The 24,436-nt window shown below is 35.4% G+C and overlaps 5 protein-coding genes across 9 annotated transcripts; 2 read left to right on the forward strand and 3 right to left on the reverse strand.

Annotated features, from left to right (window-relative positions):
* Positions 1-12: 12 nt before the first annotated feature.
* On the reverse strand, positions 13-2,346 carry LOC105686010 (uroporphyrinogen decarboxylase). Its single transcript, XM_012400537.3, has 6 exons — positions 2,204-2,346; positions 1,639-1,936; positions 1,332-1,490; positions 935-1,234; positions 662-835; positions 13-583 (listed from the first exon to the last, which is right to left on the reverse strand). Exons 2-6 carry the CDS (start codon positions 1,933-1,935, stop codon positions 443-445), a joined length of 1,071 nt encoding a protein of 356 aa, XP_012255960.1. The 5' UTR covers position 1,936; positions 2,204-2,346; the 3' UTR covers positions 13-442.
* A 22-nt stretch (positions 2,347-2,368) lies between these two features.
* On the forward strand, positions 2,369-13,438 carry LOC105686004 (protein polybromo-1). 4 transcript variants are annotated; one of them, XM_012400526.3, is made up of 27 exons: positions 2,369-2,594; positions 2,753-2,867; positions 3,229-3,474; positions 3,540-3,668; positions 3,740-3,919; positions 4,087-4,531; positions 4,685-4,797; positions 4,935-5,033; positions 5,106-5,168; positions 5,280-5,432; positions 5,501-5,668; positions 5,875-6,041; positions 6,139-6,433; positions 6,555-6,760; positions 6,872-7,211; positions 7,308-7,892; positions 8,454-8,611; positions 8,742-8,914; positions 9,140-9,312; positions 9,456-9,527; positions 10,658-10,840; positions 11,070-11,192; positions 11,983-12,229; positions 12,312-12,462; positions 12,576-12,625; positions 12,904-13,021; positions 13,127-13,438. In XM_012400526.3, exons 1-27 carry the CDS (start codon positions 2,377-2,379, stop codon positions 13,341-13,343), a joined length of 5,187 nt encoding a protein of 1,728 aa, XP_012255949.1. In that variant the 5' UTR covers positions 2,369-2,376; the 3' UTR covers positions 13,344-13,438. The 4 variants fall into 4 exon arrangements, with proteins under 4 accessions (XP_012255949.1, XP_012255950.1, XP_020708054.1 ...); XM_012400527.3 differs by having other exon boundaries at positions 5,280-5,429; XM_020852395.2 differs by having other exon boundaries at positions 3,540-3,656.
* Positions 13,439-13,963: 525 nt separating this feature from the next.
* On the reverse strand, positions 13,964-15,203 carry LOC105686011 (succinate dehydrogenase assembly factor 4, mitochondrial-like). Its single transcript, XM_012400538.3, has 3 exons — positions 14,888-15,203; positions 14,533-14,649; positions 13,964-14,108 (listed from the first exon to the last, which is right to left on the reverse strand). Exons 1-3 carry the CDS (start codon positions 14,952-14,954, stop codon positions 13,969-13,971), a joined length of 324 nt encoding a protein of 107 aa, XP_012255961.1. The 5' UTR covers positions 14,955-15,203; the 3' UTR covers positions 13,964-13,968.
* Positions 15,204-15,348: 145 nt separating this feature from the next.
* Positions 15,349-16,404, reverse strand: LOC105686012 (succinate dehydrogenase assembly factor 4, mitochondrial-like). The gene is made up of 3 exons (XM_012400539.3): positions 16,207-16,404; positions 16,039-16,140; positions 15,349-15,888 (listed from the first exon to the last, which is right to left on the reverse strand). Exons 1-3 carry the CDS (start codon positions 16,253-16,255, stop codon positions 15,719-15,721), a joined length of 321 nt encoding a protein of 106 aa, XP_012255962.1. The 5' UTR covers positions 16,256-16,404; the 3' UTR covers positions 15,349-15,718.
* On the forward strand, positions 16,405-24,334 carry LOC105686009 (ubiquitin-conjugating enzyme E2 Q2). Of its 2 annotated transcripts, XR_001103020.3 has the most exons (7): positions 16,405-16,804; positions 18,039-18,386; positions 18,636-18,795; positions 19,015-19,166; positions 19,365-19,662; positions 20,630-20,784; positions 20,898-24,334. XR_001103020.3 is itself a non-coding variant. In XM_012400535.3 (6 exons), the coding sequence occupies exons 1-6, from the start codon at positions 16,643-16,645 to the stop codon at positions 20,659-20,661; spliced, it is 1,152 nt and encodes a 383-aa protein (XP_012255958.1). In that variant the 5' UTR covers positions 16,405-16,642; the 3' UTR covers positions 20,662-24,334. The 2 variants fall into 2 exon arrangements, 1 of the variants encoding a protein (XP_012255958.1); XM_012400535.3 differs by having other exon boundaries at positions 20,630-24,334.
* Positions 24,335-24,436: the final 102 nt, after the last annotated feature.

Consider the following 24,436-nt stretch of genomic DNA (forward strand, 5'->3'; position numbering starts at 1 on the left):
AAGAAAACAATGTTGGATCATTCAATTGTCTGAGCAATTTTATTTTTAACAATGATAGAATGTGAAAAAAAAAACAATTTCTGAAATTTTAATATAATTCGTAATTAATATGCTTTTGTAAAAGTGACAGTCAACAAGCTGTATTGATAAGGTATGTAGCAGGACTGGCCTACTTGTCCCAGGATTGTACTTACTGTCAAGTTTGTATAGTACGGTCCACTTTACAAAAATGATTTACGATCTAGGAGGTCCCCTGATAACGCTTTTTTGCAATAAAATTTTCCATTATTTCAGGTTATTTTTTTACTATTTTCATTAACTTGTTAACGCTTCAGCTCATTGACCGTAATAAAGTTGCTCACTCACATACATTCTGGTACAGTCATACTACCTACCATTCTGGTGGCCCACGGCGACCGTCAATAATGATGAAAGATGCGCATCATACAGAGTGGACTCCGGCAATAAATGCTTCCACAGATGTAATTGGCCCATCAGGTAATATACCGTGCCCTAAATTTGCAATATATCGATGTTTTCCAAACTTCCTGACCAGTTCTGCAGCGCGCTCAAACACTTCAGCCTATAAGTACATAGGAGATTGTCACACATGTTACATATGTGAAGAAATGGACGATGTAATTCTTCAAATTGTGTATACCTCCGAAGCATATAAAGCACAAGGGTCCATATTTCCTTGCAGTGTAACATTTGGTCCTAAGCGAGCCCGTGCTTCACTAGGATCTATGGTCCAATCGAGTCCAATGACGTCGTAACCACCTTCCTTTGCAAGCATTTCTAATGAATTCAGGGTTGCCCCTTTGGGAAATGCAGTCTGTAATAGATATTACTTACATAAAAAAACAACATACTAGAAAGAGTTGATTATTAATCACCCATGACATTGTGAAATTACTGAATGAGGCAGTGTTACCATTGGAACTAATGGAATGTTTTGCTCAACAAGTTTGTTCTGTACACCCTCTCTGATCAACTTCAAATATTTCAGGGAGAAATTTTGGAAGAGTTCGTCATTTAAGAAATCTCCAGAGCTCTCAAATACTTGAAGAAGCTGAGCACCAGCTTTTACTTGCAGAACCAGATAATCAATTACGATATCAGTTATAAGCTGCAATAACTGATGCGATGCTTTTGGGTATCGATAAAGCCAAAGTCGGGGTAGGGGCATTGTTGAACTGCCGCCACCTTGCACCATGTAGCCCATCAAAGTCCACTGAGAAGTCAAAATATTACATGTTATGATATAATAGTTTCTATTCTTGGATCAAATACCATATTGGCAATATAGTTACATAGCATAATATACTTACAGGTGCACCTGTGAAACCTATTAGCGGCACTTTGCCCTGTAAACTTTGTCGTGTCAAAGTAATCGCATCGCCAACATAACTCAAGGCCTTGTCAACATCCGGCCTCACTAATCTGGATAAATGAGATGGGTCTATAAGAGGTTCCGGTAACACTGGACCCTGCGCAAATCATAGTAAAGAAAAAAATGTGTTCTAATTATCAAACTTGTTTTATCTTGTCAATTACATCTAATGGTCTAACCACATGGCTGCCATTTTATTGCTTCTCATACTACTCTAAGTTATTTTCAAGGTCAACATTACTTACCACCCCAGGTCTCATTTCTACTTCCATCCCCATTGCCTGAGGTATGACGAGGATGTCTGAGAATATGATACTAGCATCATAATCGAATCGTCTGATCGGTTGCAGTGTAACTTCACATGCAAGAGCAGGAGTTCGGCAAATGGTAAAAAAATCAGATTTTGACCGGGTCTCTCTAAATTCTGGTAAATATCTTCCTGCTTGTCGCATAATCCAAACAGGAACTTTGTCCACAGGTTCTCCTCGGGCTGCTCGAAGCAGACGATCATTTTTCAACGGTGGAAAATTGTGCTCTGTCATTCTGAAATGAATGAACATGGAAAGGTTCATTAGATTATGTAATAAATCATCAACTCTCTCTGATAGCTGCGTGAAAAGTGGAGTATTATGGATACTCAAATTCATGGTTCTTATTAACATAAAATCGTCGCACAATTATTTTGAATTGTTACACATGTGATACGCTATTATTATAAATAAGAACAAGTAAGCAAGTATGAGTATGCCAAACGTGAAAAAATTTGGAGGATAATGTATAAATTGCGAATAGAAGATGGTAAAAACTAACCTGGGATATTATGGATGGATTTCTATAAAAATTGGAAAATTACATGTACACCAGTGCATAAAATGAATGCGTAAACCAACCGATTAAAGACCGTTTGAAACTTGACCGGGTATACTGTATGGACCAACGAATTCTGAGCTCGTTGGCATGGACATACTTGACGCAAATCTTGCATGTTTCTGCTGGTAAATCAGGGGTCTTCTAGACGCCAAACCTCCAAACCAAATCATTTCCAAGCCACACGCATCACATCGCCGCACCTGGCAGCTAGGGCAAGCTTTCCGCATGGCGTCCACCAACAAGTTTGTAAACTTGATAAATCGACTCGAAATTCAATAAGCTTTCATCCACATGTGATTATAATTATTGAAGATCAACACAGGAATATTTGGTAAGTATTCTGTGATAAGTTACTTTGCATTCGTTGTTTCAACTTTTCATTCACAACGCATTAGAACAACTGGTTATAATACGTTTGCAAGGTGCATGACAATAGGTGTATTACTGTATAACATGGCGACACAACAAAATTTACTTTTTACTTGCCAGCTTCTTAAAGATGAATAAACGTCGTCGAACTTCATCAGTCGCCAGCCGAGGCACAGAAGATGATCCTGATGATGTACAACCAGAACCTACTAAGCGGAGAAGGAAATTAGATCCGGTAACATAATGATTTTGTTAGAAAACCTGCAAACACAAATTAAGATTGCTATGAAGCTACTTTATATTTAATAGTGTACAGTAAATGATTACTGAAATACCTGAATTAGAATGAAAAAGATGCTTTTAATGCCCCAGCGCTTGAAGTTCACTAAGACTTGATAAAATCTGTCTTTCGATAGCAATGGCAATTACTTTTCTGTATATCTCTTTATATTTCAGTTGTTAGACAGGTTACTTTCATCAGCTGCCAAATTACCTGATATAGCTATGTTTTCTAAACAATCCTGAATCCTAGATTTAGATTTATTTTATAATTCTCGTATTTCTGAAATTGCACTAATTGAAATTTGATTTTGCAGAGTGACCTTTGCCAGCAATTGTATGATGTCCTTCGTAATCAGAAACGAGAGGATGGAACGTTGTTGTGTGATGCTTTTATCCGTGTGCCAAAACGTCGGCAAGAACCTGGATATTATGAAGTTGTCTCAAACCCTATTGATCTACTGAAAGTTCAACAAAAGCTCAAGACTGATGAGTACAGAGACATGGATGATTTGGCAGCTGACATCCAACTTATGGTCAATAATGCCAAGGCTTTTTATATGGTACGTTCTTCCCTCTGAGGTTTTGAGTGGCAGGGGTACTGAATAAATCAAGTTTCTGTTTTCAGCGAACGTCCCCAGAATACAAAGATGCAACTGAACTTTGGGAATTGTGTCTCACAACGAAAAATCGTATAATGGATGAATATGAAGACTCTGAGCAGAAGGGCAAGATCATTCTTAAGGTTGGCAGACTGGTAAGATATTAATAACATGATAAGAATTTTCAGTGATACAATAGCATACACGTTTATGTATTATTAAATAGGCCAGGAAAGTAACGACTCGACAAGATGATGCGGAAGATACTTCTGAAAGCTCTACTAATCCTGATGAGGAATCTATGCAACCATATGAAGATTTGTTTGCAGCAGTTATGACAGCAACAGACCCACAAGACAATAACAGGCCACTAAATACTCCATTTCAGCTCAGACCATCGAAAAAGGTTTGGATATAATTTTTAAACTTTTGTTTTCCAAATATTATTTTAATTTGGATTGTGCATTGCTGTACATTGTCTACAATGATCCAGTATTGTTTGATACTGTGATGTATGTACAATTGTTTTTTTTCAAAATACTATTCATGCAAATTACACCATTACATTTTCAGCTTTACCCTGAGTATTACGAGGTAATTGAGAATCCAGTAGACCTGAAGACGGTGGCACGGCGAATTCAAGAAGGAGCTTATGCAAGCTTAATTGAAATGGAAAGAGATCTAATGCTTATGTGTCGTAATGCCTGTCAGTTCAACGAACCTGGCTCACAGATATACAAAGATGCTAAGCTGCTGAAAAAAATAATTGTCTCTGCAGCAAAGAAGCAAGAATCGAATGCTGGTGGCATGCTACCCAAAAGTATGTCCACTGTAACATCAACTAGAAGTAAAAGAGGAAGAAGTGCTGTACAATCCCTCGTAGCAGCAACCGCTGCACTAGCAGATGAAGACGAAGATGAAAGTGATGATGAAGAGGAGGATGTTAACGATGGCGAAGAATCAGATAATCCTCAGTGGCAACTCTTCCAAACAATCAAGACCGCTCCCAATAGTCAAGGTACTATAATTTGAGTTCATAATTTTCTTTATGACAAAACAATGCATTCAAAAAAATTGCTAGTATTGCGAGTTGAGTGCCATAGCACAGAAATGTCCATTTTTTTTAATGTAAGACTCGCTGTGAAATTGATAGAAACTATGTTTTCTTTAGGTGTGCGAATGAGTGAATACTATTGGAAATTACCTTCTAAACGAAATTATCCCGATTATTATAAAGCAATTAAAAATCCGATATCTCTCTACCAAATACGGACTAAGATAAAGGTAAGCTTGAATTAGCCCCATTTACGTAGGAATTACCTTCCTGTACAGACATATTATTGAAGGTCTAACCTACCATCAACATACAATCCTTACTCAATGGTGTATCATAGTTCACAGTTACGTTTTAATTTTTACAGAAAGGGGAATATGGTACCGTCAGTGAAGTTGCTGGCGATATGAACATCATGTTTGAAAATGCTAAGAAATACAATGTTCACACATCTCGCCTATACAAGGTATGTGGATGAGAAAAAATCACTAATAAAAACTTAACTAGTGCCAGAAAGTAAAGGTATGTATTTTTATAGTGTGCAGCAAAATTACAAAAAATTATGCAAGAAAAGGTACAGGAACTTCTTGAATTTGATCAGGTAAATATAAACATGTTTGTTTAAATTCAGTTGGGCAATGCATACTGTATAGGTATACTTTGCGTATATTATATTTGTTCGATCTTATAAAACTGTGTAAATCGTTTTTAGGATTCAGAGTCAGACAGTGATTCAGAAAATAATCTACAACAGCCAAAGCTGATAAAACGTGCGTCAAACGTTTTAACAAGAGGAAAATATAAGGATAATGTACCATTGAAAAAAAGGCTACACGTGCTTGTTAAATGCGTAATGGAATACGTTGTAAGTACTTCCGATATCTCGTGTTTACATATTGAATAATTAATGTAACGACCATCATGTAATTCCAGTGTGAAGATGGTAGACAACCCATGCTCATGTTTATGGAAAAACCCTCAAAAAAATTGTATGCAGACTATTATCAAATTATTCAAGAACCCATTGACATGTTAGGCATTGAGGCTAACATTAAAGCTGAAAAATACCAGAGTGAAAATGAACTCATTGCTGACTTCAAGGTAAAACATTTGTCGACGTTATAATTGATAGACATGTACACTTATTATTAGTCAAGTAACTGGAAGTGTTTGTAGATTTACTTATTTATTTACGTAAATACGATTAAGTGAAATCAACTTGATGTAATGCATACGTACTGAAAGTCATCTGTGCCAAACACTGTCTGAAACATATTTTGAGGAGTACCTGTTATGCATATTTTCAGTTGATGTTCAATAATTGTCGCCAATACAACGAAGAAGGGTCCCTTATCTATGAAGATGCTAATGTCTTGGAGAAAGTTTTAATGGACAAAGTAAAAGAGCTGGGGCCTTTGTCAGAATCTGGAAAACCAGTAAAATCAGCGGCATCAACACCCACAAGGAATGTGGGGTATGTAATTATTCTAGATTTAACAGCAGCTAAAGTCCGTTACTTTTACTTTATGTGTGCTACTAACAATAAATATGAATTGTTTGGGTTTATATAGAAGACCTAAGAAGGTGGTACCATTACATGTACAAAAATTGCGAACTATGTACGATACGATAAAAGAATATCATGACACTAAGGGAAGACAGCTATCTCAAATATTTATGAAACTACCAAATAAAAATGAGTATCCTGATTATTATGAAGTTATCAAACAGCCAATGAACATGGAAAAGATTGCCTCCATTTTAAAGAATAACGGATATGATAGCTTGGACGAGTTGGTTTCAGATTTTATTCTCATGTTTGACAATGCCTGCAAGTATAACGAGCCGGACTCTCAAATTTACAAGGTTTGTTATTATTGGTCTCCCAGTATACTTAATTTGATCCATTTTTTGCCCATCATTAGTTTGATTTCTGGGCGCGCATTTCCGAATGTATTTTGCATTAATTGATGGAATCATGTTGCAGGATGCTTTAATCCTCCAGCGTTTAGTGCTTCAGACCAAAGTACAGCTGAGCGAAGATGATGAGAGCGTTCCTGATGTTGCTGCTGCAGTCCAAGAAATATTAGCGACTATATTTACTGCGTTATATAACCACCAAGATGAAGAGGGACGATGCTATTCAGATTCTATGGCTGAACTTCCTGAACACGACATCATCGATGGCAAAAAGTATGTCCAATAAACGATGTTATGCCAGTTTCTCAAATCGAAAGTTTGTTTAATTTTGTTAACTGAATTCTTGCCGTAATAGAAAAAGTGATATTGTGTCACTGTTCACAGAGTGCGAGGGCTATCTCTGGATTTAATAAAACGTCGTTTGGACAGAGGGGCTTATAAAAGATTAGATAGATTCCAAGAAGACGTATTCACATGTTTAGAGAGAGCACGTAAACTATCACGTAGCGATTCTCAGCCCTTTGAAGATAGTGTCGAACTTCAAGCATTTTTCCTACGGACACGAGATGACGTTACGCGTAGTGGAGATCTTCTGCATTCTCCAGCACTCAACTACACACTCCTAAATCTTTCTGAACAAGTTGCAGATTTAAAACGTGCCAAACTTCAGCAAGAGCTATCTTTACCACAAGAAGAAGAAAGCTGTGATGCTTCGGATGTTAAGGTATGCATTGCTTTTTTGAAATTTTGCCAAACTTCAAGAGTATAATTTCCATGACAAGACCATAATATTACCACAAGAATAATGATTTTCTCACAGGATGTAGGTAATGTTAGTAACGTTGGAAATACTGTAAGCGGCGGAGGTGTAGCTATGAGCTTCAATCAAGAAGTTTATAGACCTGGTGATTTCGTGTACGTAGAACCAACGGAACGCGGAATGGAACTAAGTGTAATGCTCATAGAGCGCCTATGGACAAACGCAGAGGGCCAGCAAATGTTGTATGGTAACGTTTTTTATCGGCCAAGTGAAACGTACCATGTTGCCTCAAGAAAATTCATAGAAAAGGAATTATTCAAAAGTGACTCTCATCTAGCTGTACCTCTGGCTAAAGTCGCAGGGCGATGTTCTGTCTTAAGTGTAAAAGATTATTTCAGAATGCGACCTGAGGGTTTTCCCGAAAAAGATGTATATGTATGCGAATCACGCTATTCTACAAAAGCACGAGCTTTTAAAAAAATCAAGGTATGGAATTTCGATCCAGAACATCTGAAATTGGTTCCGAGAGAACGACCTTTAGAAACGAAACGTGTTGTTTCCGTCTATAAAGAACGCCTTGAAAAACATAAAGAAGAGATAGCGGAATTGGAAGAAGGAGAGAAACTCATCGAAAAGGAAAAGCCGGTAAGAAATCTGAGTCACTCTATAAAATCCAAGAATTGTATCAGCTCACTTCACTGAAGCTGAGTGTATCTGATAACATGCAATTTATAAAATGATTACCAAATATGCAGAAAGCAATCTAGTTCATACTGATATTTTGCAAAACCTTGATATTTATTGGACTGAATCAGGACAGGTGTGATTGACATATGGGAGAGACTGAGGCTGAAATATCAGTTACAGCATTGCGTCCCTCTTGTTCAGTAAAAGATAGAGATGCAATATTACAAATAAGTCTACATTACTGTTACTATCTCCTCCCTACGGGTTTATCATTATTCCTCTGCATTGCAGTTTTTAAGGATATAAATTGATATTAGTTCAGTCATAAAACTAAAGTTCTTTGGACAAAGTTTACTTTCATATCAAACAGTACAGTTCATTTCAATATTATTATCATTATTTTTTTGCGCCTTAGGCACGATGTTAACACCAAAATTTATCTTATTTAACTTTAAAAAGTCCATGCTTGATCTTGGAGACTTATCCATGCAACCTTATCTAATCTCCCTCACATTACAGAATGTGATAACGTTCAATTCAGATGACATGGAAAATACATATTTCGAGCAGTATAATACTTGCGTGGGACCTATCAAAACTGGTGACTTTGTTTATGTGGCAACGGATGGAGGTAGACAGCAAATCTCACAAGTTGATACTATATGGTCCACGAAAGAGTGAGCATGATAAGTTTCTCTTTATTATAGTTTCAGATCATCACGATTATGAATATCTAACGGCTACGATAGCATAGAATGTTTTGCGAGTCAATTTCTATTAGGATTAAAAAGTTTTTTAATCTTTCAGTGGGAAGTGCTTTTTCAAAGGACCTTGGTTATTAATGCCTCCAGAAATTCCACATGCCCCTACAAAGTTGTTTTATAAACAGGAAATATTTCTATCTACTGTCGATGGAACTCATCCTATAGTCGCTATTGTTGGAAAATGTGCAGTACTTGATTACGGGGAATATGTGTGTAGTAAGTATACCCTTATACACATTGTAATCTAGTGGCAGATTTGCACTACCGAAGAATAATAATTATTTCTGTTCCGATTTTTGATTCTGTGATAGTACAGTATGAATTTGACATACATATTCAAATGAATATTATGTACATAATAGTTATCACTAATCAAATATGATTTCACTACTCAATGATTTCGATGTTTCACCATAATTTATTACCACTGTTATCCAACAGGTAGGCCAACAGAAATTCCAGAAGATGACGTATTCATATGCGAATCTACGTATGACGAAGGTAAAAATTTGATGCGAAAACTTGGAACAGAAGGATTGAAAAAGTTCAATCATAGTTCAGAGGTGACTGATGATGAAATATATTTCTTCCGAAGACCAATCAACCCTCCCAAAGTGAGTAAATTTCTTTATGAAATATGATCAAGTTGCCACAAGTCGTGCATAAGAAAATCGAAATAAACGTGGATTCTTTCAATACTTGTATGTTTGCAACTAACTTTACATTTATGGCTTTGCATGTGACATGTGTGTTATAGGTGCCAAGTGAGGTGGCTCAGGCTCAAATCCAAGTCAAGGCAGTTATACCTGCCACAGCTCATTTTGAAATGGTAACGAATAATTACGTTGATACATTGTTGTAAAGTATGGTCCTAAATATTTCATACATGTGCATGTTTTTCATAATTTAAATTTTATGTTACATCGAAAAGTAATGTTATAAACTCATGCTAATCCTGAAAATCACTGAATTGCTGTGACTCCAACATGATCTTTTGTCTTTCATTGGTTCAGTAACCTAATTTTTTAGAGAATATTATTAACTACCTGTGATTTTGATGTCATTACAACACGTAAATAATTTTCACTTCTATTAAAGTGCGCCAGTATCTGTATTACATAATCACAGTAAACACTTTCACAGTACGAGTTCATATCATTTTGTGTTTATGCATGCTTCATTTTTTATGCCGGCATATTTGCATTTTTGTTCTGTAATTGCGATAGACTGCATCGCATACTGGATCCATGTAATCAGTGTGACAAAGGTTCTGCAATTCAATATATCTATGATTCTGCTATCAAATCCGAATGAATAATCTAATCAAATTTTGATATTCAAAGATCGCATATGCACTCATTTTCACTAGTATACAATCATCTTTACATTTGCGTTTCCGTAAAGCTTATGCTGATCACCTTAAATTTGTAAATTTGTTAAAGTATAGCTAGAAATACGTAGATTAATTGAGAATTGTTAGCACCATACATTGAGTGTTGTTTGCTTTTCGGACTTGGATTTCAAGTTGGTTCAATATCACAATGTTTGCTGACTTTCCTCATCACAGTATTATTTGCACTGCCATTGTATAGATACAGGATTCATATTATTTAGATTTCAGACCAAGAGTTCACTTTATAAAGAAATTGATAGAAACGTTGCAAGATGACCAAATACTGGGGATTTGCAAATTAAAAAATATTGAAAACGTTATGGTTCATCTTCAACACCTCTAAACTATGTTATGAAAAAAGATAGAATAAAGATTATTTGTTTGTGATAATGGAGGTATGAGTTTGGGCATAATCAATTAATAATGGAAGCAGTCAACGACTGCTTCTTTACCAAAAATTGGCTACTACATTATGAGATTTTTAAGATTCTATTAGCACAGATTGATTTCCATGACATGACTGCTTTAACGTGGATTGATGATTTAATATAATATGACATATTTAGGAAGCATCACCATTACTACCAAAGCTGGAATCCGACATACTAAACATGGGAGTTGGCTTAGGAGTTGGAGTAGGAGTAGGAGTTGGGGAGGACAGCATGGATGCTGGCGGACCACCGTCCGTCGGCTCCACGGAAGCTCAGCCAATCCTTTCAAACATTCAGACACCTGTCTCTGCTAAGAAGGTAAGCCCTGAACAAAGCTATTAGCTTAACATTGTTTTATCCAATGTATTTTTATTTTCATGTTATTCTCATTTAAAAAATATGCCAGCATATATTTTGGTTTTGCACTGTTAAATTATTTCTTTGTAACCATTAGATCGACGAATAGTTATATTTTATTTTAAAGATATACCAAGCAGTGTTTATTTGTAAGACGGTGACATTATAATTTGTGTTTTCTTCTGTTTAGAAAGCCACTGGTAAGAAATTAGTTACGGGCTATATTTTGTATTCAAGTAAAATGCGAACGCAGATTACGCAAAACAATCCCGAATCGTCGTTTGGGGAGATTAGCAGAATTGTTGGCAACGAGGTACTTATTTCTTTTTTATTATTGGTTTCTAGTTTATTTAAAGGGTTCTAAAGAAGATGTTATTTACGCATTCAATATAATATGATGGCCAAACTGGCTGTAATTGCATTCAATCTAGATCTAAAATACCCTACGAGTTACCACCACCAATCAGTATGTAAATACTGACAAGAATTGGATGTTGACAAGATATCAGACCTGGTAGAATACTAAGAATTTTATAATGTGTAGGATATTTTTGTATTAGTCACTATCGATATTTCTCATAAAAACATTGTCATCTATTTCCGAAAAATCAAGAAATCAAATATATTTGATATTAAATTTATTGACAATGAATAAACAATATTCAAATCTGCAAATGACCATGTTTTAGTGAAAACATGCATATCTGTTTAGCTTTCTGTGTGTCATTTCTCATTATAATATTCACATACACTTCTAGTATTTCATTCCAATAACATTGTCATGTTAAGTTAAAATTCACACATTATGGAAAACCTTTTGTAACAAAATTATCTGCTTTCTAAAGATCACGAAAAATTCTACGAAAATAACGTGAACAGGTTTAAATTGAATTGAGCGTCAGTTTAACTAAATTATGCTGAACTAACATTATAAGGTATGTATAGACACATCTTCTTTTGAAGCCTCATAGGTTTTTCTGGTGGTTCAGTTCTATCAGTTAATAAGTCGGCCGACTTGACAAATTTACAGAAAATATTGCTGGAAAAACCTCAAAACTGTAACAAAGGTAGAAAGTAGCATAGCGTGCGATTTTCTATTACAGTGGAGGAAGCTACCAGCTGGAGAGAAACAAGCATGGGAAGAACGAGCAATTAAGATGAATGAAGATGGAGGACAGATCGTTAACAAACCAGTGGCTGTTATGGGGGTTGGCCCTCAGCCTGACCAGGTGTTTGAATGTTGCTGGGATGGTTGTGACTGGCAATTTGAGGATATGACTGATTGCATCGATCATTGTATTGCTGAGCAAAATGGTCATGTTCAGGCATCTTTTGCCAATGCCACCGCTGGTATGTTTTAACGATATCATTTATTCAACTTTAAAAATCGTGTAGAAGTGTACTTGTCATTATCAAAAGTATTAATTTACAGATGTTGAGTTTCAATGTCAGTGGCGTGGTTGTGGTCGCACCAAAAAGTCTGTTCCTCCGTTCCCAAGTGTACAAAGACTTGCAAGGCACGTTAAAGAAGTCCACATTCTCAAAAGTAACGGTCGAGTCGTTCCCCCTGCAGAGAGAAGCAAGTAGGTGTTGCATGAAAATCCCATTTCCTACCTCATCGCAAGTTTACTGTAGATACACTTCTGCCAGTGATTAATCAGTGATTATCTAAGTGATTGTTGCATCAATGTTCCAGAAATTACATGGCTTCCAAAGGGCCAACGATACTACCGCCAATGGAAACTGGTAATGAAAATTTTCTAGCAACTGATATCTTTACCTTTATACATACATAAAAATGAATGTGTGCGTGCCTATTTCATTTTGTAGCTAAAACTACATGTGACAGAGCAATTGTGATTGTGGGTGGTAGTAGCCCCAATGTCACCAAGATAAGTGATGGTGTGCTTTAGATATAAATCAATAATTGTAACACCACGGAAAAAAAGGCCAGCAAGGCAGGCGTTTGCAGATAGTTATCTTTAAATTTTTCTCTCATTTACTCTTGAAAAAAAAATTTGCAGAAACGTCAGCAGCTGCGACACAAACGAGTGGTGTTCCTGCTGTTAAGCAACCTGAACCAGTTTTCATTACTGTGCCACCCCGCCCCAGTCGTGTCTTGCATTCTGACGCTTACTTAAGGTATGTACTGTTGTAATTAAAGAGCAGTTCATTGACCTTTTTTATCCCATGCCTAAGTGAATATTCTCTTAGTGCATAAATTTATAAATATTTTGTGCTTTCTAGATACATTGAAGGTCTAAACACAGAAAATCGTTACATATCAAATTGGGACAAACAAATGAATGCTAGTGCTGAAAACACGCAAATTCCGGATGTGGCAAAATTGCCGGCAGAGTGGTTAGGAAATGGGGTTGGTAATCATGGAAATGTTGTAAATGCCTTGTGGACGCTCAGGGACATGATGATGCGTGACGTACTGGCGATTAATAAATCATTATAGTGGAAAATTTGCTTAGACATATAACTAACAATAATGACTCGAAAAGATATGGTTGAGCAATTTAAAATCTGTTAATTTCACTTCATACTTGAAAATAATGGTTGAAACCAACAAACTTTAGTTTTTAGTATTGCCACGACGTGCCAGATCAGGAGATATTAATCTATGGTGAATTTGACGTTATGTGTTATTCATTCAAAATCATCAACACATTTCGTGACTCTAATGGCAACTAATCATGTGGTTAAATATAATTGCATCTCACAGTTGAGAGCGATTTTACAATGAACTGCGAACAATTAGCCTTCTTAAGCAGCTATGCTATACATAGCTATGTTTTGGAAGAACACCTTTTTTGCAGAACCTGATTCATTTGGGGTAGAGAGCACCATGCTCTGACTAGTACTATGAATACATCTTAATTGAAGCTACTTATATTCATATTTAATAACTACTTCTATCTCTGTCATGAGTAAAAAGTAAAAATTGCAATTGGTATTCATTTTTTTAGATTTAAAACATATTAAAATTGTTGTTTGTACTTATACTTTCGATATTTGACTTATATCTGTGAATCAAAGTAATGCCTCAACAAAAATAATAGTAGCAGATTACGCTCTTTTACTCAGAAGTCAGATACGCGTCCCCCGTTTTGCCAATCACCCCATTTCGTTGGATCTTTCTCAGCATCGCTAATTAGCTCTCCAGTGCTTGGATTTGTTTTAACGAGCATTAGGTCGATGAATCTCATGCCCGGGGATACTCCTACAAATTAAAAATTTCAGTTTCCATTATTAGGAAGCTTTATTAAATTCTATGATAAATTTATTGGAAAATTGATTTTTATATGCAATAAACATATTATATTATAACTGTTGGTTCTGTAATATAAACAGAAATCGTAAATGCGAATTATATAGAAGAATCGCGCATCCAAATGTATTCTTTCAGAAAGAAATGATTTTGTCTCATATTCATTTCATATCATTAGGTAACTTGAAATCATTCGTCAATTGAAGTTCAATCAGAAACTTGAAATCTCTGTTCGAAGAAATTTTTTTCGAAACCCATCACAATAAATATTTTTGAATTGGAGCAAAGTTAAATGTCATAATTATTCGGCCTAAAAGACCTTGATTTCAGATCTAGACGAGCTTTAAGTTTGAAGGCAACATCATGACCAACTTACTTGGTACAGGATCCAGCTTCAATTTCATACGAAACTGCTCCATTCGTTTGGATGGCTCTTGGCTACTTATTTTATTTGAGTCACCTGACGGGTTGGCAACTGCCATTCTCAGTGTACCTGGTTGAATTATGGAATTACATAATATGGAACACAATAGCTCTACACCACACCCCACACAAGTAATTAACTATTCATAGCACTACATCCATAGGTAGATTGCATATCTATTCTTGTACAGACAGTTGATACAAGCTGCTCAATGATGTGCCTTCAATTAGCATGAAACATTAAACGTTAACGAGACTTAGATGATACCTATATGCTCAAGGTTTTGGACCTACAAGTGCTATTTTACCTTTCCCAAAGTTCCTGATTTGCTGGTGTATGGCTGCTTTGACCAAATTTAACCTGGCTAGAAACATTAGGAATCAGCTGGTGCAGTAGAACGATATTCCTTAGTGAATGTATGAGTGTAGAAAATTTATTTATTTTCGAAGGATGAAATAAAAAAACAAAGAAAAGTTCAGTTGCCTAGGATCCCTATAGTATACATAATGATTCAACATAGAAATGACAATTGTATTGGATAAATGGGCGATAAAATCGATAATTTTAATAGATGAATCAATTTGGTTAGAAATTTCGATTTTCTGAGCTTAAATTATGTGAGAACACACTGAAAAACGCTACTCCGATTTTTGGTCTCAAAATCGAAAAAAATAAAAATCCAGAGTCATAACTGACAATAAATGAAATCAGTAACGTAACTGAATGTGGCACGCTTATGTAATGCTGGTACTGAAAATTTTAGTTGGGTTTCATGACAAGATTATTTATTTCACAAATTTGAATCATGTAAATCATGAAAAGGAAATTTCCTTCAACAATGTGTATCATATGTTTTGATAGCCTTTTATGAACTATTCATATAATAATATACTGTAATCAATTATCTATGGTGACATTACAAAAATTCTTTAGATCTCATGACAATTTATAACACAACGGAGAGAACAGCCTACAAATTTTGATATCTTGCATTGCCTTCCTAAATGTGTTTCTACTATGCATTGACCAACGCATAGTGTTACAAGTTACAACAAACTTTATCTGGCTCAAACTCTTCATTTTTAATATTTTACACTATATAACAATTCTATATGTATGCAAAATATTTCTACATTGATCAAAAATCAGAAACACGACCCTTTCGTTCCCAATCTCCATAACGAGTAGGCTCAGGACCACGTGGCCCCCCCACTTCTCCTGTGGTTGGATTTGTATTATTGGGATGAGGTTCTAAAGGTTCCTTCTCTTGATACGGGTGTTTTCCTGCTTCCATTTCTTCCAGCTTCCCTGTGAAAGAACTCAGTTTTTGTTCAACACATCAGACGAGCATGAGACCAACCACAGATATAAAGGTACCCAAAAGTACTTGAATATTGTGTTGACTGATTGTACATTATTGGTCCTAGAGTTTGTATTATGTTTTAACATGCTGCTTACCAATTGGAGTGCGCTCCCTAAGTTTCTTTTTGAACTCCTGCATTCTGGGACTTTCCGCATCCAGATTTGTTTTCTCAGTTGATGCCATTCTTGTAAACCTTACTAATATAAACAAAAGGTAAATTTATCAGACAAGGGCAACCGCTGATGAAGAACATTGATAATTACCATTATGAATTTGTCGCACACTGAAGGCTAATCTTTTTACTTGACTCATTGAAAAAAAAACTGAAGTTACAGTAAATTAACTCAAAATTAACCTTCTACAGTGAAACATAGAACTGTTTCTGTTAACTTGATCAACTGACAGCTACCCACACATGTTGCAATCACACCGACGAAAGTCACGAACAGAATGGGAAGATAGATCGTCAGACGAAACAGGACGTGGGTCAGGAAGATGTTAAGAGATGGGGACACAATCATAAAATGAATATGTACTCGAAATTGCACGAGGGTTGCCGAAAGCATTGAAAGCTCGGTGTAGTTGCGGTCGCCATTTTCTCGGGGAGTTATCTGTCCGCCGTGTTTTTGATTCCTGAAGTGTTTTTTCGGGTAAAGATCTGCCGACAATTAGAGCCCATCTCGCGCGGGCGTCTATCAAATGGCTTGCTTGAACACTTTAAAACAAGAAATTAAAACTCTCGAGTCTGTGTTTCCAAAGAGCCATGAGAGGTTTCAGATAATGTCAGCGAGTGTCGACGAGCTCACCTGCAGGTTCGTCGGTAAAAATGGGAAGAAATATGAGATTCATGCGAATATCACAGTAAGTACTTTATTACATTTAATGAATAAAAATCAATGTCTCACTATTGGGTCTCACTTTCTTACCTACAATCTATGAACCCCGTATGGATACTAGAAGAAAATCTGCAGTAGCACCATACCGAATAGGACAAAGAAACAACAACATTTGTGTTGTTATTTGATATTCCTATTTGTCAATCTAAATGTATATCATTATCGCTCGCACACTGTCAATTTCATCGGATATACGCTGGATTTTCCCGTTTTTATCTGCACGTTGGAACGTTCTTTTGACAATCCTGAGTTTTATTTCATTTTCCAATTTTTAGCCCAATCAATGTTAAGGGTAGAGGTCAATGTATGTCTCAAGTTTGAGGGTAAGGCTCTGCCAACAATAGAGTTATAAGTAAGCATTCACTTAAGTACCCATTCATTCTTTGGATATTAAAAGATTAGTTTGTGGAAAAATTAACTGTCTCTAACCCTTGGATGTTATTATCAAACATTTTACTTCATCTGCTGATCTGGCAGCCAAATTCTGCTGTTCCACATTTATTATTCATTTTTATCCTACCCAAAAATCAATTAAACTTCTTAGTCTTTGTCGGGTTATTCCATTCTTCACATAAATTATGACTAATTCTTCTTAGAACCCATAAAGAGATGGCAGAAAAGTATGTTATTGTCACAAGAAAACGAGCTTTGTCAATTGTCATATGTCTATCCGTCAAAACGCTGCATATACAGAACATTGTGCACCACTCGAAATTTACTCACTATTATTTTAAATGAACAATGATCTATGTGCAACCCTAGATGCCTTATTTATGAGGTACCATCTCATCAGTCACAATGTATTGAAAAATAGCGTAAACTAACATATACATCTCAGAATAATTCAATGGTACAAAGTGAGAGATATGTACGTACGTACATGACGACCTATTATACAAAATTTATACTGTAGCTTAAGAGAAATTACAGATAGTATGAGGTAATTTCAATATACATTCTACACATGTTCTAGAAAGATTATTTTTATCGATTACCACATTCATAGTATTTTTAATGATATCAATTAAATAACTGTGGTAATATTGGGAAACCTGACTATGTGGAAAAAGCTCCTATTAGTGCAAATCGATAAAAATCACCAATAGTCTTGACACTGATAACTCATAGTAAGAAGCGTACTTTACATCAACTAATAAATATGAAGCACGATTCTTATTGATGAAAAATAATGTTTACAGGAAACCTATCCTTCCACCCCACCAGTCTGGTTTGCAGAGTCAGAAGAAACAAGCGTGACAAATGCAGTACAAATTTTGAGTAACACCACAGGCCGGGACAACCATGTAATTAATCAGGTGGGAATTCTCTTAAAAGAATTGTGTCGTTTGCACTCATTGCCTGAACCACCTGACGTTGAACGACTGAGAACTGCATTGGATCCGCTTCGACTGGGAGGAGCAGCTGCAGCTGTAACTCAAAGAATGGAAGCTGAGGATGCGGAAGATATAGAAGATGATGAAGAAAGCGAGACTGAAGAGGACCTACATTTAGACATGGACGAGGGAGAGGCTAATGCCAAGAGTAAGGTAAAGATACAGTTTTATTCATTTATTGGTAATTATAAAAACTGATCATTACAAGAGTTTTATAGATTCAAACTCTCGACAGACTGTTGTTTTATCCTGAAAATGACTCGAATATTTTTAACGTTTTGGTACGTTTTTTGGTAGAAATGCTACCGGCAATTTTGTTTCTGTTTTATCAAGAAATGCATCGTGTAACTGGATAATGTCGACTTTCTGTGTGCTGTAATAATTATTCTGTTTGTATCCTAGGGTGACGAAATGGACCTAGAGCACCTGGCGACACTTGAAAGGTTGAGACAAAATCAGAGACAAGATTATTTAAAAGGATCAGTGTCGGGCAGTGTTCAAGCGACTGATCGACTTATGAAAGAATTGCGTGACATATACCGAAGTGATAGTTTCAAAAAAGGTACGCACTGTGTATTGATCAATAATTTCTTGTATGACTCTTGATTTGAATTATATAGATTATATGTAAATAACAGGAAAGCAATTACACAAAGTATGTAGATATATTCAGTTAGATTCCGTCTTAATGATGCCATCAGTAAAAGTACCAATGTAATAAATCATCCCAGCTGACATCTTTGTTGATTGAATTTTGTATTATTTACTTTACTGATTTCAGGAATGTACAGCATAGAACTTGTTAATGATAGCTTGTACGAGTGGAATATCAGGTTAATGTGTGTTGATCCTGATTCCCCACTACACAATGATCTCGTCCTCCTTAAAGAAAAAGAGGGTAAAGACAGTATTCTTCTTAACATGCTCTTTAAGGTGCGTTACATTCTATTAACTACACGCCGATGTTTTAGGGCTTTGGCTAAATATACACGAATAGCAATAGCTGGATTTGAAACTAGTAAATATTCTGCATGAATTACCAAATTGTACTCTATATAGGTTTCAAATAGATATTCATGATCATGAATATCAAATTAAAATTATTAATAATTGATCGCTTACATATTTCAGGAGACATATCCGTTTGAACCACCATTTGTACGAGTTGTTCATCCGATAATATCAGGTGGCTACGTACTAGTAGGTGGTGCAATTTGTATGGAGTTACTAACAAAGCAAGGCTGGAGTTCGGCATACACGGTAGAGGCCGTTATAATGCAAATTTCCGCGACGTTGGTGAAGGGAAAAGCACGTATACAGTTCCAAGGAGCAGGTGGTGGAGGAAAAGTATGTGGCAGCCAAGGACAATATAGTCTGGCACGTGCTCAGCAGTCCTTTAAGTCCCTTGTGCAGATACACGAAAAAAATGGTGAGTGATTTCATATACATTACTGTAAATCCTCTCAACTAGTATTCCAAAGAGTTTTTGCTTTGACGTTGAGTAGGATAAGTTTCAAATATTTGCGTAAACCTAATAAAGGCTAATTAGGTTACTCTTCTTTACAATTATATATGTATACATATTTTGGGTAAGTCGTTCTCAAGACTTTCTACTCGTTAACGCCTACTTGCAACAGCACTGTCTGCTCATAGTAATTCAGAAAGACTCTTGAAAAATGTTGAAATTATCAATGCATTCGATTTTATAAATTTTCCTCACTTGATCTTCCCTAATTACCTCGTGATTGTCCATCTCTGTTTGTTGCTTCCATTTGTTGCAAAGTGAACAGGACGCTACACCTGCTCGAGGCTAACAGATACCTTTTATTTTCTATTATCACTAATGTTGCGTAATGCTCTTGAGTACCTGGTGCAGGCTTTTCAGTTCGTCAAGTCAGAGTTGCATTGCCAGGTTATCAAGCAAGTGTCTCATGATCGTGCTTTGGTGGTTCTATTGTGCTTTATAATATTTTTCCAGAATGCGTTTGTGGTTGTTTCTTATTATTTCTAGAATTCTTTACCAGCTGATATAGTTTGTGCGTATTCGTTTTTTGTTTTTGGATAAAACTTTCTTCGTATCGGGTTTTTATTTACTTGACTCAATTCTATTATACGTATTTTTGGTATTTGTTGATTGTATACTGGACTTCTACGCTTTTACTTGTTTACTTTATGTTTGTTGTATCGTTTCAACACATTGTATTCTAAGCCTCTACCATGCCCGGTTTCTTTAATTAATACTTTTCTTAGTGATAATAATAGATTTCTCAATTTGAACAACCTCTGACATTATAAAGATGGTTGTACCAATTCTACAGTTTTAATCGAGGATTCAAGAACTCGACTCTTGTAGGTCAAGGGAATTTTAAGAGAAAATTTGTTCTTGGCTATTACAGGTTGGTTTACTCCACCGAAAGAGGATGGCTAATAAATAGGAAATATCAACAAGCGACTACACGATGCGTGCTTACAGCTGAGACTTTAATTCGGTGTGTGCCCAACAATTAATTGTTACGATAATGATTTGATACACAAACACAACATTAACTAGGTAACTTTTAAGATATGATTGATATTATGCATAACTTCTCTGATTGCTTATATGGCTGATATGCAAACAGTGAAGTGTTTGGGACTCATACGATACGTGTCTTGTACGCACAGATATTGAGGCTAACAGCATTAGAGGTTGTTAGATATCATCGATTATACAGGCTGCAGCTGACTGGTCTTCGAGAAAGACAACAGAGAGCCTCTTTCGCATGTAAGTGCATTGCATATATCATAAATTTTCATGCGATTTATTCTTCCATCGAATTATATTAATTACCCCGCAAACATGTAGCAGAATATTTGTTATTTATTATCCTCTTAACACACCTTTCAATTTGCATCTATAAGTTTTGACAGCGATGTGAACGTCGAATATTTTGCTGTTAGGATTGACATCTGTGCCTCTACATATTCCATCATTGTGTGCATCGATTGTTTTGATTCTCCTGATAATTCTCGATAAATTCATTAAAGATCACAGAGCCAGTGGTTCTGTTTCATTACAAAAATATGAGGCGGAATGAATATTTCAAATTTTGCGATAAGCGTGTGTATTATCAACAAGACTCGTTTAAGACGTCTGCTGTATACAAGATAAAGATTGGCAGCCATATCGTAGGCACACGCAACCAAATATGTAGAATTACAGAATGTGATAATCATTGACAAATTCAATGTTGGAAAATCTCGGTTGCGTTTGATGTTGATTAAAGAATCTGCCTGTTTATCTCAAGATGTCTTACCCGAGAATTTCTTTTCACACATCAAATTCAATATGCAGTCCAAGTGAGGGCCACACGTTTTCCACAAGTCAATCCACAAATGATTGAATTGAAATATTTATTCTCAACAGCTGTATATAAAATTTACTAGCGTTCTTAACTAGTATACGACATCGTGTTACAGACCTATTCCATGTAACTGCTATAAGACTTTCTGCAAATATAAGTTCAAACACGAAAGCTTTGTACGATTTTTGTCGTGCATATGACGCAAACCGTAGAATACTTTGTAAGAATGTATGTGCGTGTATATTATCCAATAGACAGTGAGCTTGAGTGAGATTGTGCATTTCTATTTGTTATATCGTGTATTTCTGTATGTTCCACATGAAACATCATATATCTACTAGTTTCTTATATTGAATTCGGTGTGCAGTTATAACATTTAGATCTCGTTTAATACATACATAAAATGTAAATAACTGATAAGTCGCACACGGCATTAGCTTCAAAGAGTTTTCAAATTATTGGTAAATTTTTAATTTCCAAAGACAGAAAGATATGGGAAAAGTAGTAAGAAAAGTACGAGAAAACGGTTTGGTTGTGTGCGCATCTCATAGATCATCAGCACCATTGAAAAACTGCCATTCAGCCTTACAGTAGAAATCAACTTAGGCCGGTGTTTCCAGTGCAAGAAGAATTGAGCCACGTCTCGTACAAAAGATCCCAAATGTATAGATTGTTTCAAACTGAATGAGATTTGTACCGTTGAACAGGCATTCGTAATCATATTTTCTCAATTCTTGTATGCACCATAAAAACTGTTAAAAATTAGGTACTTGTCTGCCTTAAATTATTTTTATATGTTGAGTGAAACAAAACTTTGCTTACAAATTGATAATCCTTCCGTGATAAATCAGAATACACTGGAATGTATATACAAATTAACGTGGCAATGCATTATGAAATAATCTTAATGGAATAACCCATTCTACATCTTTTACTAAGTTATAATATTTGGATGCATAAACATTTTGATGCCCCCTGGATCTTTTGACAATGTGGTCCAATTGTTATTTGCCAATAAATAAATAAACAGTATACAACTAACTATCTGCTGGCCACTCACGATATTTATATTTCACAATCCATTCTGTTCGTATTGATATTTCATTTTTCAACCTGTTGTAATCCGAACGAAGTGAAAGAAAAAAAAATCATTGACATTCTAATGGTATTTTGCTATCACGCAAAATTCCTAACATGCCAAGCTTAAACATAGTCACTAATTGTTAGAAGGCAAAAGGATCTATCTGTTGTTATGGTTGAATTAGCAGAGTTGTATGGTAAATGAAATGTGAAGCGGGCAGTTTTGCCATATATTGAATTGTTCGTTGATTCCAACCTTTTGATTCCAATAATTACATTGTTCAATTATTGTATATTATTCAACTACTTTTGAAGTTGAGTTACTGTTATACCTGTAGAGGTTGCTGTGTAACTCTACAAATTGGAATGGATCGATCCATTTGCTCTGTGACTATGGTAATGTTGACCTCATCTCACTTAACATTATTGATAAGAGGCAAGAGAATTTGAACCTTATTTTACCCAATGATTACTTTGCATCAAAATAGGATTATCAATCTATTTTGTATTAGCAACTTTATCTGGTGATTCATTTTAAAATGACTTGCTCCGAATATTTTTACTTTCCGATGATGAAACTTTTCCCATAAAGCCAAGGTAGATATTACCTGTACCATCTCTAATAAATCAAGTTTACAAATTATTATCAAAAATTTCCCAATTTTTAGATTAAAACAACCTCATACCCTAGCAAATCAGTAGGATATTTTTTGCATACTTAGTAAATACAAATAACATCTAAAACAGACAAACAACCTAGCTTTGTTACTAATTGGTAAAGTAAGGATATTTGTGGCAAAAATTGAACTCAAATCTTCATTAATTATTTCCGTCAGTTCGCGCAAGTGATGATTCAAGTAATTGTTGTGTGCAAATTCCTTAGATATTAATGGAAGTGATTGTGCGAGAATGTAATATTGAACAAGCAAGCTTGTAGCTTGATTATTCTTGCATGACTGTGTGCAACGTGTGATCAACCTCCGAATACAAACATAAGTCTTGTACGCCGTGTTCAGAGGATAATATGATATTAATTTCTCATATTACTTCACAACGCAAAGAAATATGGAAGAGAGTGCTGGCTGCCATGGTGCGGTAAAGTACAGTCTGTAGACAAAACTGTCTACTTTTTATTTGAAGCCTGCTGTTATTGTTGTTGTTATTATTGTCGATATTACTCATGTCGCCATTCTTATTATTTGTATTATTGTGACCATCCCTGCTATTGCGTCTAGATAAAATTCTATTGTCACCATATAGATATGTGTGTATATTTACTATTTAGTGTCTTAGATCCATTTGCCTTCAAAACATTTCACGTAGAAATCAGGCTGGAAGCAATTCTGATAATTTGATTGCAAAGCTATTTGTCATGAAATTGAGGTCTGAAATAATAATAAACAATTCAATCAATTTACTTGCATCTGCGCCCAGCACTCTATTCGGCTAATGTAAATGCTGTTAGCCAACCATTCATTGTACGGTATACTTAGGATCATAACCATCAGTCAAAGAACATACTATTCATGTATTTACACTACCATTATGAATTTGACGTTACAAATTTTAGTATAATATGTTATTATATTTTTCCTTTTACTCCAGAATTTCGTATTAGATTATGTTAATTATTATTTAGGAGAACGCTATGAGGATGAATAAAGATTTTAATAAAAAGTGCTATTTATATTCTTTTATCATGCTACACTTTTGATTGTCAATTATAATGATCACTGTACTGGATCTTAAAACTTGGTGCAGCAATTGAAAAAAACAGAT

This window comes from Athalia rosae, chromosome 1 (genome assembly GCF_917208135.1).
Source record: "Athalia rosae chromosome 1, iyAthRosa1.1, whole genome shotgun sequence".
NCBI classification, from domain to species: domain Eukaryota; kingdom Metazoa; phylum Arthropoda; class Insecta; order Hymenoptera; family Athaliidae; genus Athalia; species Athalia rosae.

What these genes read in the sequence shown, in the direction of transcription:
- LOC105686012 (XM_012400539.3), bottom strand. Translation starts at nt 16,255, where the DNA reads ATGAGTCAAGTAAAAAGATTAGCCTTCAGTGTGCGACAAATTCATAAT. An exon ending in TGTGCGACAAATTCATAATG is followed by an intron (nt 16,141 to 16,206) that starts GTAATTATCAAT and finishes TGTTTATATTAG; the next exon opens with TAAGGTTTACAAGAATGGCA. An exon ending in TAGGGAGCGCACTCCAATTG is followed by an intron (nt 15,889 to 16,038) that starts GTAAGCAGCATG and finishes GTTCTTTCACAG; the next exon opens with GGAAGCTGGAAGAAATGGAA.
- LOC105686009 (XM_012400535.3), top strand. Translation starts at nt 16,643, where the DNA reads ATGGCTTGCTTGAACACTTTAAAACAAGAAATTAAAACTCTCGAGTCT. An exon ending in AGGCTAATGCCAAGAGTAAG is followed by an intron (nt 18,387 to 18,635) that starts GTAAAGATACAG and finishes TTTGTATCCTAG; the next exon opens with GGTGACGAAATGGACCTAGA. An exon ending in AAGTGATAGTTTCAAAAAAG is followed by an intron (nt 18,796 to 19,014) that starts GTACGCACTGTG and finishes TACTGATTTCAG; the next exon opens with GAATGTACAGCATAGAACTT.
- LOC105686011 (XM_012400538.3), bottom strand. Translation starts at nt 14,954, where the DNA reads ATGTTTCTAGCCAGGTTAAATTTGGTCAAAGCAGCCATACACCAGCAA. An exon ending in AATCAGGAACTTTGGGAAAG is followed by an intron (nt 14,650 to 14,887) that starts GTAAAATAGCAC and finishes TAATTCAACCAG; the next exon opens with GTACACTGAGAATGGCAGTT. An exon ending in GAAGCTGGATCCTGTACCAA is followed by an intron (nt 14,109 to 14,532) that starts GTAAGTTGGTCA and finishes TTTAATTTGTAG; the next exon opens with GAGTATCCCCGGGCATGAGA.
- LOC105686004 (XM_012400526.3), top strand. Translation starts at nt 2,377, where the DNA reads ATGTTTCTGCTGGTAAATCAGGGGTCTTCTAGACGCCAAACCTCCAAA. An exon ending in ACACATCTCGCCTATACAAG is followed by an intron (nt 5,034 to 5,105) that starts GTATGTGGATGA and finishes GTATTTTTATAG; the next exon opens with TGTGCAGCAAAATTACAAAA. An exon ending in AATGCGTAATGGAATACGTT is followed by an intron (nt 5,433 to 5,500) that starts GTAAGTACTTCC and finishes ATGTAATTCCAG; the next exon opens with TGTGAAGATGGTAGACAACC.
- LOC105686010 (XM_012400537.3), bottom strand. Translation starts at nt 1,935, where the DNA reads ATGACAGAGCACAATTTTCCACCGTTGAAAAATGATCGTCTGCTTCGA. An exon ending in TAGGTTTCACAGGTGCACCT is followed by an intron (nt 1,235 to 1,331) that starts GTAAGTATATTA and finishes TTGACTTCTCAG; the next exon opens with TGGACTTTGATGGGCTACAT. An exon ending in GTGCTTTATATGCTTCGGAG is followed by an intron (nt 584 to 661) that starts GTATACACAATT and finishes ATGTACTTATAG; the next exon opens with GCTGAAGTGTTTGAGCGCGC.